Source organism: Myxocyprinus asiaticus, chromosome 17 (assembly GCF_019703515.2).
Source record: "Myxocyprinus asiaticus isolate MX2 ecotype Aquarium Trade chromosome 17, UBuf_Myxa_2, whole genome shotgun sequence".
Taxonomy (NCBI): Eukaryota; Metazoa; Chordata; class Actinopteri; order Cypriniformes; family Catostomidae; genus Myxocyprinus; species Myxocyprinus asiaticus.
In genome coordinates, this window is record NC_059360.1 from 15,009,235 (window position 1) to 15,028,615 (window position 19,381).

General features: G+C 38.3%; 1 protein-coding gene across 1 annotated transcript in view; it reads right to left on the minus strand.

Moving 5' to 3' along the window:
- Positions 1-223: 223 nt before the first annotated feature.
- Positions 224-19,381, minus strand: part of LOC127454871 (E3 ubiquitin-protein ligase pellino homolog 2-like) — a 48,068-nt gene continuing 28,910 nt past the window's right edge. Inside the window, exons 3-6 of the mRNA XM_051722359.1 lie at positions 16,784-16,885; positions 10,561-10,758; positions 10,157-10,345; positions 224-7,922 (exon numbers count right to left, since the gene is read on the minus strand). Coding sequence (XP_051578319.1) covers positions 7,332-7,922; positions 10,157-10,345; positions 10,561-10,758; positions 16,784-16,885 — 1,080 coding nt within the window. The 3' untranslated portion in view covers positions 224-7,331. The remainder of the gene's footprint in view (positions 7,923-10,156; positions 10,346-10,560; positions 10,759-16,783; positions 16,886-19,381) is intronic.

Here is a 19,381-nt window from a genome sequence, read left to right on the forward strand (position 1 = left end):
AAAAAAAATAAAATGTATTTATTTTTATATTAGTTATTCTTTCAGTTATCATTAAACACATTCACTGATGTTTCTGCAGGCATAACTTTGGCTCTTGAAAAGGTGGTTAAGTGTTGAAGTGGAATATTTGGTTCTGTTAAATATGGTAACAGCACCCCGTTGTGGCCGCCAGTAATTATTACATGCAGTAACTTCGAGAACAAACAACAACAACAACAAAAACTTCATATTGAGCCAGTCACAATTGTTTATTTATTTATTTTGGAGTGTATCCTCGTTGCGATTTTACCATTTTTATTCATCCTTACAATTTTGTTAGTCTCATTTCACAATGTAAGATCTCCAAATGATATTTTTTTTGTTTTGAACGCAGTGGGATTCATAAGAGATACTGGTTTATAAGATTCTTTCAAGTGTTATCTTCCAAAAAAAAAAAAAACAATGTTCACAGTTGTGTTGAGAAATGAATCTACACTTTTAACTTTTATAACAGGCTTGATGATGTAATGCAAGAGCAACTGAAGAACAGAGAAAAAGAGTAGGAGGAAGAACCCTGAAATGGATTTAACATTTATTTGACCAGAACATCAATGCAATCACACAGTAGCCACATCTTGTATTACTAAAGTACTAAATATTTCAACTATACTTTAGAGATTGGTTATGGATGTCAATGTTTATGTGTTTACATACGTTTCAAAAAAGTATACTTGTCCACAGACCAACAGCTTTATATTAACGACTTAAGTGTTAAGTGCACAGTTGAAGTCAGAAGTTTACATACACCTTAGCCAAATACATGTAAACTCAGTTTTTCACAAGTCCTGACATTTAACCATAGAAAACATTCCCTGTCTTAGGTCAGTTAGGATCACTACTTTAAGAATGTGATATATCAGAATAATAGTAGAGGATTATTTATTTCAGCTTTTATTTCTTTCATCACATTCTCAGTGAGTCAGAGGTTTACATACACTTTGTTAGTATTTGGTAGCATTGCCTTTAAATTGTTTAACTTTGGTCAAACATTTTGGGTAGCTTTCCACAAGCTTCTCGCAATAAGTTGCTGGAATTTTGGCCCATTCCTCCAGACAGAACTGGTGTAACTGAGTCAGGTTTGTAGGCCTCCTTGCTCGCACACGCTTTTTCAGTTCTGCCCACAAATTTTCTATCGGATTGAGGTCAGAGCTTTATGATGGCCACTCCAATACCTTGACTTTGTTGTCCACAATTTTGGAGGTATGCTTGGGGTCATTGTCCATTTGGAAGACCCATTTCAGACTGAGCTTTAACTTCCTGGCTGATGTCTTGAGATGTTGCTTCAATATATCCAAATATTTTTCCTTCTTCATGATGCCATTTATTTAGTGAAGTGCACCAGTCCCTCCTGCTGCAAAGCACCCCCACAACATGATGCTGCCACCCCCATGTTTCACAGTTGGGATGGTGTTCTTCAGCTTGCAAGCCTCACCCTTTTTCCTCCAAAAATAACAATGGTCATTATGGCCAAACAGTTCAATTTATGTTTCATTAGACCAGAGGACATTTATCCAAAAATTAAGATCTTTGTCCCCACGTGCACTTGCAAACTGTAGCCTGGCTTTTTTATGCCGGTTTTGGAGCAGTAGCTTCTTCCTTGCTGAGCAGCCTTTAAGGTTATGTTGATAAAGGACTCATTTTACTGTGGATATAGATACTTGTCTACCTGTTTCCTTCAGCATCTTCACAAGGTCCTTTGCTGTTGTTCTGGGATTGATTTGCACTTTCCACACCAAACTACGTTAATCTCTAGGAGACAGAATGAGTCTCCTTCCCGAGCGGTATGATGGCTGCGTGGTCCCATGGTGTTTACTTGCATACTATTGTTTGTACAGATGAATGTGGTACCTAAAGTTATTTGGAAATTACTCCCAATGATAAACCAGACTTGTGGAGGTCCAAAAAATGTTTTCTGAGGTCTTGGCTGATTTCTTTAGATTTTCCGATGATGTCAAGCAAAGAGGCACCGAGTTTGAAGGTAGGCCTTAAAATACATCCACAGGTACAACTCCTATCAGAAGCTAATTGGCTAAAGGCTTGACATCATTTTCTGGAATTATCCAAGCTGCTTAAAGGCACAGTTAACTTAGTGTATGTAAACTTCTGACCCACTGGAATTGTGATATAGTCAATTAAAAGTGAAACAATCTGTCTGTAAACAATTGTTGGAAAAATTACTTGTGTCATGCACAAAGTAGATGTCCTAAACGACTTGCCAAAACTATAGTTTGCTAATTTTAATCTGTGGTTAAAAAATGAGTTTTAATGACTTCAACCTAAATGTATGTAAACTTCTGACTTCAACTGTATATGCGCACCCTTAATGTTAAAGATGCACTCTGTAACCTTTGTCTTCGTGTCATCTTGGACTTACACTGATACCTAGTGGCTTAGATGCAGCATCGTTTAAAATCAATAGTTTTCAGTTTCAGATGCCATTGTAGAAATTTAGTATTAACAGTCAGCCATGATTACTTTAATCAATGAGTTAAGGTGTCAAATAACAGGACGGTTATTGAGATTAAGCAAGTAGTATTCGGCTGGTCATGTGATCATAACATGGCAGCCCCCATGTGCGGACCCTCTCCATGTAGAATAAAACAGCTTTTATAAGGACACTGGTATGACTGGAGTCTTCATTTGAATGCGAGTGCTCACGATTTCTTCATTGTGTTACAGCAATTGTGTTTCACATTCATCTTTACAAACTGAGGGATGAGTCGAACTTGTCAAGTGGTAACCAAAATAAACATTTTTAATGTTTAAAGAGATAAATAGGGAAAAACATCTGATTTTCTTTTTCTATTTTATTCATTGTATGTTTCCAAGACCAAACAGTGAAGAAAAAGTCCTTCGAGATCGCCAGAGGAATGTTACAGTGGTGAGGATGTAGATAGATTGATAAATAAGCTACTTAAAGGAATAGTTCACCCAAAAATGAAAATTCTCTCATTATTTACTCAGCTTCATACCATTATTTATATAAAAGACTCATGAAAATAGTTAATTTAAGCATAGACTGTTCTTCAAATAGGTTTACTGAATTGTCCTGATTGCAGCTGAAACTCATGTTACGTAGTTGTATAACAAATGTCAGAACAAAGCACTGTTGTCTTAGTGTTCTGAAGCTCCTCTGTTCCATCAAAACACCAAAGCACTGTAGTGTACTTTTTATTGTGCCCGTTTTGCACAACTGACCTTTACAATTGTTTCCACAAGAATAGTGCTCCCTGGAAATGAATGGAATCTTGCTGTTGAAATGACATAAAACATACATTACATAAGAGACCTTTTCATTAAATCCTTTTTGGCATTTAGGTTTTTACATTTTTGGCCTTACTTTAGTTAACTCCACATGGAAGAGCCTCATACAAGCAACATTGTTAACAGACAGTAGCATTGCTTAAGAAAATATACTGCCCACCAATTTATTTTTCTTTTGGTGTGACAATTTCACAATAGGATATGTTTCCATAAATCAAGAAGGGAGTAAAAGATACAAATAAAATAGCTGCGTTTCATCATCTTTTAAAAACATTGAATATTGTACATCACAAGAACTGCCTGTACATCCAAACGAATTAATAAATCTAGACAAAAATATAAAACAAAACTTCCATGTACAAATAAAATCCATGGTGACGTGATAATACAATGTTTCTTTAACACTCAAGTCTGACAGTGACATGGACATTGAGGAGTGTGGTAGAGAGCGAGTTTCGGGACAATGTGTGAAAACAGGTGTAACCAGAAGTTGAATCAAAGACAATCAAAATAAATCTGATTACTTACCATTGACAGCGTCAACTATCCAGACACATGTAATTAAGTTACGACCAGATGTTGTTGAGGCTCATACATTCACACAGATTCGGTTTTGACAACACCCTACCACAGAGTAAACTACATAACTGAATAAATATATTAGTAGATCTGTTTAAAAAACAACTGTACATGGGCTTTTGTGTAGTAAAATACTTCTCAGTGTGTAAAAAGCACAAAAAAAGGCTCTAAATGTGAAAGTCTTTAAAAAAATAGCCCTTCTATATGCCTAAAATATCTTGACACCCCAGTAAAAATGTCATCAGGCATAAGAATCAGCCTCTGCACAAACTTTAACGCCTCCACGACCAACCAAGAATTTCGACCGAACAAGTTGAAGTAGGATGAATTTCGACCAATTACAAATTAAGGGACATATCAGTTATGGTTACCAGGCGATCACTGTGCCTTATACCTACTGTATAGTCTAAAGTATACTTCAGTTTCCCATGTGCCAGTACATCTTGCGCACTGTGTGGTGACGCAAATTGCATCATCAGCACAGTATGCACGGACTTTCCGCATGCAGCCTAGTTTTTCTAAAAAAGTGGACGGTCCCGGTCTTTGTGTGGCCTGCCATTGCAGTTGTAGTGAGCATGTGTCAAACACGTCCATTTAGGCTTGCAGTCAAAACAGTATACTTTGAGACGTTGAAAACAGAAAAATGAATTATATCCTAGTCTTAGGACTCAGACCTCTACACCATCAAGTTAACATGTTTGATTTCAATCTAAATTATTCTGCATATTTGGAAAAGTCTTGATGCTGACTGTAGGATAGCCCAAAAATTTCACATCACCTTTGATTGTACATGGACATCATGTGGAAAATGAACACATGGCTAGCAATGAATAGTACCAAAAAATATATGGGACAAGCTTTTCAAGAAGTAGTAAATAATACAAAAACTATTCTTCCAGTAACAAGATTTATAGCCCATTTCAAACGTATTTGGCAACATCCTTTGTTAATCTTATTACCGGTTAACCAGATACAAATAAAAATACCCTTACATTAAAGCTTAGAATCTGCACTCTAACCTTCAAAACATAACATTAATTTGCCATGTATGGAGCAAAAAAAAAAAAAAAAAAGTGTTAGTTTCCAAATACTTTTAGGGATCATTGAAGTAGGTGAACTACTGAACCCCTAAGAGGACAGGAGGGAAGTTATTTCCCTCACAATAAGTTTTGCGTTCCCTTGCAGTTATTCTGGGTTCCCTCGCAATTGCTTTATTCATTCCTTAAAGGGCTGGGCGATAGGATGATGTAATCGGATATCGACGATATCTGACAAATATCCTGATGCCGATTGCGACACTCATAAACAGACGATTATCGACAATATCAGGAAATTACACAAACATGGAGCTGGGAAGTCGCCAGATATATTAAATAGTAGCCCAGGGTATGAAATTAGTAACACCTGCCAAATGCAGGTAGCCTATATCATGCACATAGCGGGTAATTTTGATCATCTACCCGCCACAGCGGCCGGCTAACTGCAAGACGTCTCGGAATGACACGACAATAAATGCTGTTAGATGCAAAGACACACACTTGAAGAAACACACTTTATTGTATTTTGAAGACCAGACGTAAGAGAAGCCGTCAGTGCGTGTATCTGATGCACTGTTTGTTCAGAGGCGTGAAGCGGGAACGTCTCGTGGAACATGCACATGTAGAGTTCTCACTCTTTCTTTTCTGTTTCAGTTGTCTGAAAACTATTTGCAAGAATAGGGTCATCTATGAAAATGCTGCAAATGACATACAACCATCTCATGAGGTGCTCGAAGTTTAGTTTGCTTTATTTCCACGGAGCAGTTCGCACTTAACATGCATTGTGAACGCAACTCTGCAGGTTCACTTCATAGCCTATACATGTGTATACAACCTAAACAAGTTCACCTTGAACCTAAAATTGATTTATAATTTATTATTATTATTTAAATCATTTATTATTTTTGTTTGCATATATAATTGTCTTTATATATTAATTTGTATGTCATTTTCTACCTGTTTGACAGATATGATTTTTTGTCCACTTTTTCATTTCGTTTGAAGTGCAATTTGAATTTAGAAATTTCTTTGGTTTTTTGTTTCAATAAGTTTATTTAATTTAACGCAAAAACAATAAAGCAAGAATATTCACTGATCCCTTGGCCAGGGGGCTGACTATGTAATCGGATATTGCAATATTTTTTTTATAAAAATATTGTAAACTTATAATTGCCCAGCCTTAATTCCTCATGAAATTATTTCATTGTTTTACTACAGTAACCGTACTTTATATTTGTAGTAAAACCCTAGGAAAACCAAAACTATGGTAATGAAAATAAATCTTTCTGCTAAAATAAGTACAGGATAGTACAGTTTTACTATAGGAACACCATGGTTAATTTGTTGTACATGTATGTTTTTTAAAATCCTGCTTCCTGTACTGAAGCCATGGTTAATTTTCATAAAGGTGCGTTTGTGTTTTTTTTTTTTTTGTAGGAATTATGGTTTTAAAAACTGTGGAATTTGATATAGCTATTGCGAGGGAACGCAAACCTTTTTGAGAGACAAAGCAAAACTATTTTAAGGGAATGTAAAACTTGTTCAGAAACTACTTTCCCTCCCTGTCCTCTAAGGGGCTCCGTTGTGAACACAGAATGCTAAAATAAATTAAAAATTAGAAATCATGAATCTAATTTCATAATGCACAATCAATTAGAAAATAAAGCATCCACCGTGATCACACTCTTAAGGACTCTAGTGGAATTTATGTTGGTAGCTCTTCATGCCATAATCACAACAGGAGCACCATTTTAATCTTTGGAAACAACCATTTTAGTATTGCTATTCCCAAATCAATACTCCAACCAGTAATGCATCCTTATTTGTAGAAGCCCCTTGTGGAATTTGGCATATCTGATCCTGAACTTTGGGAGTTCCCACATAGTAGACATTGAAATGTTTGCCTGTTAAAACTTAGATGCTCAGTCCTTTTCCTAAAGATCTTTCAACACAGTGTAATTCCAACTCTAAACACACTAAAACCAGATAAATCAAGTTCTTTGGAAATCATGGGAAGGACAAAACGTTAAAGCAGGGCTGCTACAAAACTACACTGACAAGTAGATCAACAAGAGTTGGATGAAGCAGCCATAAAGTATCCCGTTTACAAATGCATCAGAGAATCTCCTGAGTGATGTGGTAATGCTGGTGTGAACTGACATCTTGTGGACCGGAAGATAAAACAACTCTTTGTTGGCAAATCATGACTGACACCTCCTGTCAATCGGCAAGGCAACTTTGATATCATCATCTGAGCAAAACCTTGCTCTCCAGCATAAGCATTTCAAGCGCATAAGCATTTATGAGTCGGCTCTTAGTAACAACCTCTTTCAAACCTCCTTCAGTATACTGGACTTCGAATTATGTTATAATCCAGTGTCCACTCATTCAGCTTGATGTCCCCCTACACACTCAGTCTATAGGCCCTTGGAAGATCAATTTGGCCCACTTTTGTGTCAGATTGAGTTGGGTTGCACAGAACGGGCACGCGGCGTGGAAAGCATGTGTACCGTGCGGTAAAGGAATTTCTGCCCAATAGCGGGCTGATTTTTCAGAGCACACGTGGCCACAGGGTACGAAGGCATATGTTGGTGCACCTGTATCCACATAAAAGGCTGGTTCACACCCGAGCCAGAGTGGTACATAGGGGCCGACAGCTCTACACATGGGACATTCTCTCTGAGCATTGGAGTCTCGTTCAGAGCGGTGGCCCCAGTCATGGTAGCCATGAACGTGGCCACAGGCCAGGTAGACCCAGGGCTGCTTGTCCTCCTGGGAGGGGACGCTGGTCAGGGCACGGCTGCAGCGCTGCATGCTGGGGAACGCCAGGGTGTTGAGGCCCACAGGACATTGAGGTCGGGCTGCATTCAACTCTTGCCGCAAGGCCTCCAGGTGCTTCTGAGTGGGGGTGTGGAAAAGCCCATCGGCAGTGCGCCAGAGCAGCGTGGCTCCACACAGGTCAACCAGAGACCCATCCTGCAGTACGTTACTTTCACTCTCCACCTGAGCAGCAAATAAAACAAATATTCGAGGACAATGCACAAAGTAGCACGGCCTCAAGTGCCTTGTTGATTTTATAAAACAATTACTACAGAGTCAAATAACATTTTAATAATTTTCATTTAACAATATAAATGTGTCTAATATTTTTGAGCAGATTCAATAAATGCCATACTTCCACTAGAAAGACTTGTTCTTATGTTGTTCTCATCTCTTAATTTTTGTACCTTTGTATCTAGCTTGATTTTTTAAGGGTCATGAAACCCCAAAACACATTTTTACACACGTTATTGCGGGTGATGTTTTATTTCATTATTATTTTTTGTATCCTGATTTTGTATCCTTAATGCACTGATCTCCTCATGCTCTCTGTATTTCATTGACTTTTGCTCAATGTAGGTCTTTTGCTCATTGGGACAGTGTGCAAACCTGATGACTCATCGGCCAGATTTCAAGCAGGTTTGAAATCTGTCGTAGTGTTTGTGACTAGTCTAGGTAAAATCGCAGAAGTGCGCATGCTACAAGACCATTGGTCGTGCGATCTGTGGCTTCTCATTGCAGACCAGTTGCCCATTCAAAACAAAGAGGATGAGCTTGAGTTGTGTAGTGTGTGCCAAGCTGTAGGTCTCTCAAGCAGTCCTGGTATTGTTGGCAACATTCACTTTCCATTCATTAATAAAAGTTAACAAAATATCTGAAACTGTTCTACCATCTTCACTTTTCACACAATCATACTTTTCCCCCCCATAACTGATATACAGCAAAGTGCCCCAAAACTCTTTTGCTTTTGTTTCCGCTCACATTTCAATGTTCAGCCATCTCTATCGTGAGTGCATTGTTGTGCTTCCCTGTCCTTCCCCAATTCCCACCCACTACCCTAACCAACTTTTTACATCTTTTCACACCCATTTCATTTTTTCGAGTTTAAGGTGTGTGTGACTGGTGTTGAACTAGGGGGTTTAATGTCACTTTAACTATGGTTTTTCAACGCAATGTGCAGAACCACATTCTACCTCCAGAGGGAGCTAGAGGTGCAAACACTCATACTGTTGAAAGGTTTGTAGAGCACATTCCTCTAAATAAGTAAACAAGTACCTAGGGATCAAAACACACTTCTTCCCCTCCTTTTATAGATGTCAGACATTCTAAAAACACCCTAGCTTGCTCTTTCCAAATGAGAGCAGCAAGAAGCATTTAGGCAATAACACTATGACATTTTCCAAAATGCACACAGAAATGTTCTAAAACATGGAAAAATTATGCTTCAAATCTGCCTGTATCTAGTGGTATTTCAATAGACTTGGTTTTATATTTTTTTCGTAGCTAGTTTTGTTCAGTTTATTCCAATCTTCTTACCCAAGAGTACAGTACTTGCAGAAGTTTAGGGTGCCTAACCATAGGAAAGGCTGGTTCACACCAAGAAATAAATGGAAGCGTAACGAAAAAGCATTCTGGTCGTTCACATGCTTTAAAAGCAAGATACTTGCATCTGGACAAAACAGATTCCACTCACTTCAATATAAAATATAATAACAGTGCAGCTATAATAAAACAGTGCCGAATAGGCTTAATATATTGTATAAATATTTAACATTCCCATTTTGTCAGCATTGAATTTTCATATCATTACTTTTTGCTCAGGTAGTTTGTTATAATTATAGCTTTCATTTGTTCGATATCAACAGCTGCTGATGTAAAGTCTTGTTCATGGCAAACATTCACTCCCAGTGAAAACGGGCCTTTTATACAAGTGTTTAATGGTGATAAGGATATCTTTAACCCTCAGTTTATAGGTCACACTTACCATGGTTTGAACCAGTACAAGTCCTGCCAGCCAACAATCTTAACCACTACACCAACACCACACCAATTTCATAAACTGGAATTTTTTAGATCAAAGGAGATTCAAGAAATTTCCTGACCCTGGATCTCCAATCCTGATCTTTAGTTCAGATAATCAATCAACTAAAATCTAGACAATTCATAAAATATCTTTTTGTATTCTTCATTTGCTTAAATTAATTTTACACAGGAATTGATTGGACTGTGAAAAGTGGGCGTTCCATACCAGAACGGACCAGGTAGTTGGAGGGAAGGGGTTGAAACATGTTTGGCTCTTTATTGGTTTGTTAACTTTATTTCTCAGCCCAGGGAATTAAATCACAAATAAAACATGATTTATAAGGAGATTAGCTACATTCTGCACTAAATTGAGCAGCCGCAGCTTAATCACTAACCAGTTTGCCTCGAGTCTGAGCGGACCGTGTTTCTCTCAGCGTGTAAACATCTCCACACACCGATATCTCCCTCCACACACCAGGCTTGGACTCCTCCGTGAACCCACCCCGCGGGTGCATGACTAGCACACCATTGGTTGTCAGCCCATCCATGTGACCATCTGGATTCTTCCATTTGGCTGCTTTCTCCTACAGTGACACTTAATTACTATACATAAACAAACAATGTGTGCACTGCACAGACACACCTATATTTATCAGGTTAGTTTAAATCAGTTCCACTGGATAAGCAGAAGTGGATACTTCCCCAGACAACAAATAGTACATTTATTAATAAAAAAATCTTTTAAAAAAGCTCATGTTAATGAGAAATGTATCTCAAGATATTTCCACAGCATACTTACTCCGAGAAATATATTTTTGGAAGAATCAAAGCCTGCGGCATAGATGCGCGCTGTGTAGGGTGGGTTCCGTTCACACACCACGCGGCAGGCGAAGCGGGAGATGGTGCTTTGAGTGATGGGCGTGTCCTCGCTCTCCCCGCCCCCTGACACAGTGTCTGTCACCACAAAGTCGATGGGGCCCTCCGTCGATCGTCCAATCTAAGACATAAAAAAGTTGCCCATCTACCGCTTACAACCTCAAAATGCTTCCAACTGTCTGACAAATTAAAAACAATATTACAGTTTATTTACAACAGTGTACTTGATGGACAGTTCCTGTGACATGCTGTTAAATACCACACACCTCAATTTTAAGGTTTAAATTCGTAAACAAGGCAGCACAAATTACACATGAAAATTCAGCAACTATTTTTTTGCATTAAAGCTTTCCACACAGGTTGCAACGCATATTATTGATTGGTTAGTTTATTTGCAGGACAAATGTTCACAGTTGGTGTAAAGGGTAAAATACTGTCATTTTGAAAATGTTTGCAACTTTGTGTGAATAGGCCAAACTTTATGTGAGATTAGAGCTGCAACTAATGATTATTTTGATAATTGTCTAATCTAACGATTATTAGAACCATTATTATACTATTCGGGCGATTATTGTAACGATTAATCATTAGCTCTTAACAGACTATTCAGCTTGTGCCTCGACTTAAAAGATTTTAAACGTGCTTGCTAACAATAAATAGCACAATCATATTTTAAAAACACCTCTAAATGAAATTCAATGAATTACAAGGATTAAATTTAAATCAGCAAAAAAAAATCCTATTGTTGTAAAGAGGTTTTGGTCTTGTTTTCCATCTAAAAATCCTTAAAACAAGATATATTTACCTGAGAAGCAACATAAGATATTTAGACTTGCTTTCAGAGAATGCATCTTCAGTAAGTTTTTTTTACTTGTTCATACTTCTGCCAGTGAAATTTATATATATATATATATATATATATATATATATATATATATATATATATATATATATATATATATATATATACACACACACACACACACACACACACACACACACACACACACAAGCAAGTCTTAAAGCAAGTCTAAATATCTTATATGCTGCTTTTCAGGTAAATGCATCTTGTTTTAAGGATTTTTAGATATTTTAAAATATTTAAATATTAAATATTGTATTGTAACATTCTCTGATCATTTTTTTTTTCTTCTGCAGTATAGCTCCTAAAGTAAATGTTCGCTGTTTTAAAGGAGTTTAGAAATTATTTTGGAAAACAAGCCAGAAAAATACTATTTAAAAACGTATTTTGTTATAGTGTATAAAGGGCTAAGACTATACTCTCTAAAATTTTTGTTCACTTCAGTCCATCTTTAACTAACAAAAAACAAACTCTCTCTACTTAAAAGGAATATTAGGGGTCCAATACAAGTTAAGCTCAATCGACAGCATTTGTGGCATACAGGTGCATCTCAATAAATTAGAATGTTGTGGAAAAGTTCATTTATTTCAGTAATTCAAATCAAATTGTGAAACTCGTGTATTAAATAAATTCAATGCACACAGACTGAAGTAGTTTAAGTCTTTGGTTCTTTTAATTGTGATGATTTTGGCTCACATTTAACAAAAACCCACCAATTCACTATCTCAAAAAATTAGAATACATCATAAGACCAATAAAAAAAACATTTTTAGTGAATTGTTGGCCTTCTGGAAAGTATGTTCATTTACTGTATATGTACTCAATACTTGGTAGGGGCTCCTTTTGCTTTAATTACTGCCTCAATTCGGCGTGGCATGGAGGTGATCAGTTTGTGGCACTGCTGAGGTGGTATGGAAGCCCAAGTTTCTTTGACAGTGGCCTTCAGCTCATCTGCATTTTTTGGTCTCTTGTTTCTCATTTTCCTCTTGACAATACCCCATAGATTCTCTATGGGGTTCAGGTCTGGTGAGTTTGCCGGCCAGTCAAGCACACCAACACCATGGTCATTTAACCAACTTTTGGTGCTTTTGGCAGTGTGGGCAGGTGCCAAATCCTGCTGGAAAATGAAATCAGCATCTTTAAAAAGCTGGTCAGCAGAAGGAAGCATGAAGTGCTCCAAAATTTCTTGGTAAACGGGTGCAGTGACTTTGGTTTTCAAAAAACACAATGGACCAACACCAGCAGATGACATTGCACCCCAGATCATCACAGACTGTGGAAATTTAACACTGGACTTCAAGCAACTTGGGCTATGAGCTTCTCCACCCTTCCTCCAGACTCTAGGACCTTGGTTTCCAAACGAAATACAAAACGTGCTCTCATCTGAAAAGAGGACTTTGGACCACTGGGCAACAGTCCAGTTCTTCTTCTCCTTAGCCCAGGTAAGAAGCCTCTGACGTTGTCTGTGGTTCAGGAGTGGCTTAACAAGAGGAATACGACAACTGTAGCCAAATTCCTTGACACGTCTGTGTGTGGTGGCTCTTGATGCCTTGACCCCAGCCTCAGTCCATTCCTTGTGAAGTTCACCCAAATTCTTGAATCGATTTTGCTTGACAATCATAAGGCTGCGGTTCTCTCAGTTGGTTGTGCATCTTTTTCTTCCACACTTTTTCCTTCCACTCAACTTTCTGTTAACATGCCTGGATACAGCACTCTGTGAACAGCCAGCTTCTTTGGCAATGAATGTTTGTGGCTTACCCTCCCTGTGAAGGGTGTCAATGATTGTCTTCTGGACAACTGTCAGATCAGCAGTCTTCCCCATGATTGTGTAGCCTAGTGAACCAAACTGAGAGACCATTCTGAAGGCTCAAAAAACCTTTGCAGGTGTTTTGAGTTGATTAGCTGATTGGCATGTCACCATATTCTAATTTTTTGAGATAGTGAATTGGTGGGTTTTTGTTAAATGTGAGCCAAAATCATCACAATTAAAAGAACCAAAGACTTAAACTACTTCAGTCTGTGTGCACTGAATTTATTTAATACACGAGTTTCACAATTTGATTTGAATTACTGAAATAAATGAACTTTTCCACGACATTCTAATTTATTGAGATGCACCTGTATGTTGATTACCACAAAAATTAATTTGGACTCGTTCCTCCTTTTCTTTAAAAAAAGCAAAAATATGGGTTTCAGTGAGGCACTGAATGGGGTCAATGAAAGTGAATGTGGCCAATTCTTGGAGGGTTTAAAAACACAGAAATGTGAAGCTTATAACTGTATAAAAACAGAGTATTTTATTGCATAAAAAAAAAAACAAAAAAAAACAAAAAAACAAAACAAATCCCCATTCACTTCCATTATAAGTGCCTCACTGGAACCAAGATTTTTGCTTTTTTTTTTTTTTTAAAGAAAAGGAGCGGCAAGTCAAAATAAATTTTTGTGGTAATCAATATTATGACACAAATGCCATCGACAGAGCTCAACTTGTATTGAACCTGGAACATTCCTTTTATAGAGCTGCGTATCACAGATTTTCTGCATGATGAGACTCACACATACAGTATATTATGATTCAATATGTCTCGAGCATCACGTTATAATCTAACTGCAGCAAACGCACGAGAGGGACGAGCATCCCCGCACCAGAGTGCACATCAGCCAGGTGCAGTTTCAATCTCTCCCCGTTAGATTGGGTCACTTCACGTGACTCTTAGAAGCGGCACTGACCGCACAGAGAAAGGCCAGTTTCTGAGTTTTAATTACATGGCACATTTCCTTTTCATTTTAACTTAATAAAGGATGCATTAAAGATATAACACCAGCGTGTTTCCTTTTTAGATGCTCTGCCATGCAAGGTTTGCTTAAGTGGAATGCCTGATCCGGCTCTGCTTTATTTCACAATGACACTGGTTCTGTATTTACTTATTTAGTATTTTTGCATTATAATTCCCCTCACACTTTGCGATCTAGGCCTTTTAGTAATGTCCCTAAACTATTTTCTCAGCAGTAAACAGGACATGGGCATAATTTTGTTTTTCATGAATGTGCCAGGACTTGTTTGAAGAGCCTGTTTTAGGTTTTAAACAGGGATGGAAATTCCCAAGAATAGAGAGGTGCTCATTTCACTAAATCCTGTTTATAAATACACATACTAAAATAAAGACGCAACCTTCTCCACTTTATTTCCTTTTTATAGAGCTATTTTCGGTTTTGTCCCTGTGAGCTGCTTCTGGTTCCTGTTTTGGCTTTTCTGCAATCTCCATGGCCCTTTCCTCATGCACAGACCAAAAAAAACACACACTACTGTCGTATCTGAGCATGTGCCTGTACTCGTGGGGGAAGTCGAAAACTGTATCCAATCATAGATTTTGATTGGAGTATGTCAGTCAGAGAGAAAGAGTTTTCCCTGCTCACAGTCAAACAAACACTGAATTCACCCCCTACCCCCCCAAAAGAAATGTTTCACAATATTTCTGAGCACTATGTATTTAGAGTATCGCTTTATTAGTAGGGCTGCAACTAATGATTATTTTGATAATCGATTAATCGAACGATTATTCGAACGATTATTAGACTATTCTGCGATTATTGCAACTATTAATCATTAGCTCTTTTTTCTTCATGATAAGATACACACCATGACACATACAGTATATTATGCTTCAATATGTCGCAAGCATCACGTTATAATTTAGCTGCAGCAAACGCATGAGAGGGTCGAGCATCCCCACACCAATGTGCCTCAGCCGGCTGCAGTTTCAATCTCTCCCCCTTAGATCGGGACACTTCGTGCAACTCATAGAAGAGGTGCTGACTGCACAGAGAAATGCCAGTTTCAGAGTTTGTAGTTATTTACATGACCTGCTTCCTTATTATTTGAACTTAAATAAAGCTATAACGCATTAAAGATGTAACGTTGGGGTGTTTCCTTTAAAGATGTTCGACACATAAGTTTTGCTTCAGCGGAGCGGCAGCTCCAGCTCCACTTATTCCACAACAAGTGTGCTTCTGTATTTAGTTATTTTGTATAATCTCCTCATGCTTTGCAATCTACATCACCTGAAGCTGTTTGGAAAGTTTAGAGTGCATTTGGACTGTAAGATCTGTTTTCTTCCTCTCCTCAATCAGGCGTGAGCTGCAGTACTCCTCTCACACGTTAGATTCATATGATCTCATTTTACATTAAATGACATCAAACAGGGGCCTGGGTAGCTCAGCGAGTACTGACACTGACTACCACCCCTGGAGTCACGAGTTCAAATCCAGGGCATGCTGAGTGACTCCAGCCAGGTCTCTTAAGCAACCAAATTGGCACGGTTGCTAGGGAGGGTAGAGTCACATGGGGTAACATCCTCGAGGTCGTGATTAGGGGTTCTCGCTCTCAATGGGGCATGTGGCAAGTTGTGTGTGGATCGCGGAGAGTAGCATGAGCCTCCCATGCTGCAGGTCTCCGTGGTGTCATGCACAGTGAGCCACATGATAAGATGCACAGATTGACGGTCTCAGAAGCGGAGGCAACTGAGACTTTTCCTCCGCCACTCGGATTGAGGCGAGTAACCGTGCCACCACAAGGACCTACTAAGCAGTGGGAATTGGGCATTCCAAATTGGGATAAAAAATAAATGACATCAAACGACTATTCGACAATGAAAAATTGTCAAACTTATCATTTCAGCCCTATTTGTTAGTGTCAAGTCTCTATTGAAATCAATTGCCAATCTAGTCTCCCGTGAGGAGCGCCATGTGTGGCATCATGAGCTTTTGTAGAATGTTTCAAATCAGTCACTTTTGAGGTTCCATTTCAGTTAGGATGCTGCCTTAGGGGTTGTTCAAACCAAACACGTTCTTGTGCTAAAAAAGCTAGAACACAGCAAATAGATTGTTAGTTTGTTTTTAATGCCCTGCCAGCTTTTATAGCTATTTTCATGGCAAAATCCAGGTTAAAATATAACAAACAGGTAAAACAACCTAAGATTTTTATTTTATTTATTTATTTTTTAAACCTATACAAGATGTTTAAGATGCATTTTTAATAAACTTTAAATTGATTACGGACAGACTTTGTTAAAAACAGTTTCAAGGGTGTCAGCAGGATAAAACAAATTTAGCAAAGGACTAGAAATACCACAGTCCAATAAAAAAGGTGGACAACAATTGAAAAACAACGTGGTCTGAGGCATACAGGTTTGGTGCGAAAGGCCCCTTGGGAGGCAGCTCTCTACATCTGAACAGAGCTAAAGTGTCATGTCATGTATGCATAGGGTATTTTGCAGAACATTACCTGAAACATGTCTGTGTCTTTGTCATGGCTGTACTCCACCACCACCGTCTGGTTTCTGGACAATGTGTAGGAGATGCTGTGCTGGCCTTTACAGTTCACTGCCTGTCACAACACAATCATACAGTATTTTAGGGAGGCTTTTATGTAAAATGAATACTCATCTTTTACAGGGTGTTACTTTTCCAAAAACATTACTAGATTTTCACATTATCTGAAGAAAATGTGAGTGCTCTTCGCCCATGCAAAACTTGTCACCACGCCAGGGCATTACTATGCTTTTAGCGTACTGCTAGGTGATTAGTGCTTATTGGTCCAAGTCAAAAGAGCTCCTAAGTCTCTATAGCCACACTCACTGTGCACTTTATTAGGAACATGTGTACACCTACTTATTCATGCAATTATCTAATCAGCCAATCGTGTGGCAGCAGTGCAATGCATAAAATCATGCAGATACGGGTCTGGAGCTTCAGTTAATGTTCACAACAACCATCAGAATCATGTCATGATTGTTGGTGCCAGACGGCCTGGTTTGAGTATTTCTGTAACTGCTGATCTCCTGGGATTTTCACATGCAACAGTCTCTAGAGTTTACTCAATGTTGCCAAAAACTAAAATCGTCCAGTGAGTGGCAGTAATTCAGATATCCCCTCTGTACAATTGTAGTGAGCAGAATAGCATCTCAGAATGCACAACATGTCAAACCTTGAGGCAGATGGGCTATAACAGCAGAAGACCATGTCCATAGTGTTCCTAATAAAGTGCTCAGCAAGTGTACATTCAGACTGTCAGTCCTTATCCATTTTTTTTGTGTATCCGATCTTCATGATTGACTGTTCGCACTGTGCATCACAACTGATCAGATCCGATTTGTGGGTCCTGTGGCCATTTTCATTTTCTGGCACATCTGCATTGGTTTCTATAGCAATGGCGTAGTGTCAGTACGCAAAAAATAACAACATTGAGGGGGAATGGAATGAGATTTTAGCTTATAACATGGTAATGCGTTGCTGCTGCACTGGACTATGTCTTATGAGGCAGCGGGCATGCGCTATTTTATTTTGTGCTGCCATCTCCAACGGTATCATAGTTCAAAGCAATGTGTGGTCCACACAGACTAGCAGTGACTGGTGTTGTAGCCACCTCTGAAAAAAAAAACCGATGTGGCTGTCAAACTTCAGAATGCACACGGGAAGATTCCATTAATAATATTCTCAGCTAGACCTACACTACGCCAAAACAGCTTATTTCCACCACCGATTCCAGCATGCTTATTGCAACAATGTGTGACATATAACGTTTATTTATGTAGCATGAAAAACTACATATGAATGTAGCTTGAAACTGATTTGTAAAAATCGTATTTCATGTGACTGTTTGCCGTTCAGACTTATGATCGGAATTCCAATCGGATATGCACAAAAATCGGATTTGGACTGGCAGTCTGAACATAACCTATGATATTCTTGTTCCTAGATATGGCTTGGGTCCTTCCTTCAAAGTCTATGGAATTTCTGCCTCAGTTTTCCCTTCAGTTAGCCAGGCAAAAACTGTCAAGTCCAATTGCTTAGAAAAGTAATAACACATACCACAAAAAGCCAAATAATTTGAGGTATAAATTATGTCTGTAGCACAGGACGAGCTATGCACCCAAGTTCGATACTTGGGGTAAGGGGGTTTTCATAATCCTAAAATCTAAGTTTGAGCAATAGTATTTGTGATGCTTGCCTTTGTCTTTGAGTTTGTTGACCTTTGTAAATTAATAAGTCTGTCCAAACTCTACCCTGTTACTTCACTGCAACAAACATCCATGTGAAACACCCCATCAAACATTCATTACTCAGACAGCTGTCATATGCTTTGAGATAAATCATGTGAATCAAGCCAAGGTTACAATAACAGAGGCAAACATCACATGACTAATGACAATGAAAACAGCACAGGGTCAGAGGTCAGTTTATTAATTCAGTCCATATCAATTGAGAAATGAAATTCACAACACAATTTCGATCATTTGTGCTTGTCTGTGATTGTTTAAGAGGAGTTTACTCCAAGCCGGATTAAGACAAATCACAGCTCAGGACTTAAATTTTCAAATGTGCTTAATTTTTGCTCTCCCCAACTCACCCCTTTTCTCATCTAATCTGTGATTTCCAAATTACCCACATCTATATCACGTGTGCTCAAGAGAGAGTAGAAACTGGGTCATGGTTACTACACTTGTGTGCAACAATGGAAAAAAAAAAAAAAAAAAAAAAAAAAAAAGGAAGAGAGGGGAAGCTGGTTAGTGTCTGTAAAACAAATGCAGAACGGCATTTAAAACTCTATGTTTACTCGCATTATGCGCACAAAACCATGAACGAACATACAGCACTGCTCTTTAGGACACTGGAGGTCACAAGCAGTTCATGTATGCATACTAAAAATCCCACATTTCATGCCCCACTTATGCCCTGTAAAAGCCCAACCTAAATAGTGACAAGATGGTGACACTGGGTGATTCTGAAGTGGAGCTGGCCGATATATTGAATATGTATGATATGTGAAATGATTTTCTTGGTGTAATAAAATTAAATAACACGATTTTTACTGATTACCTGT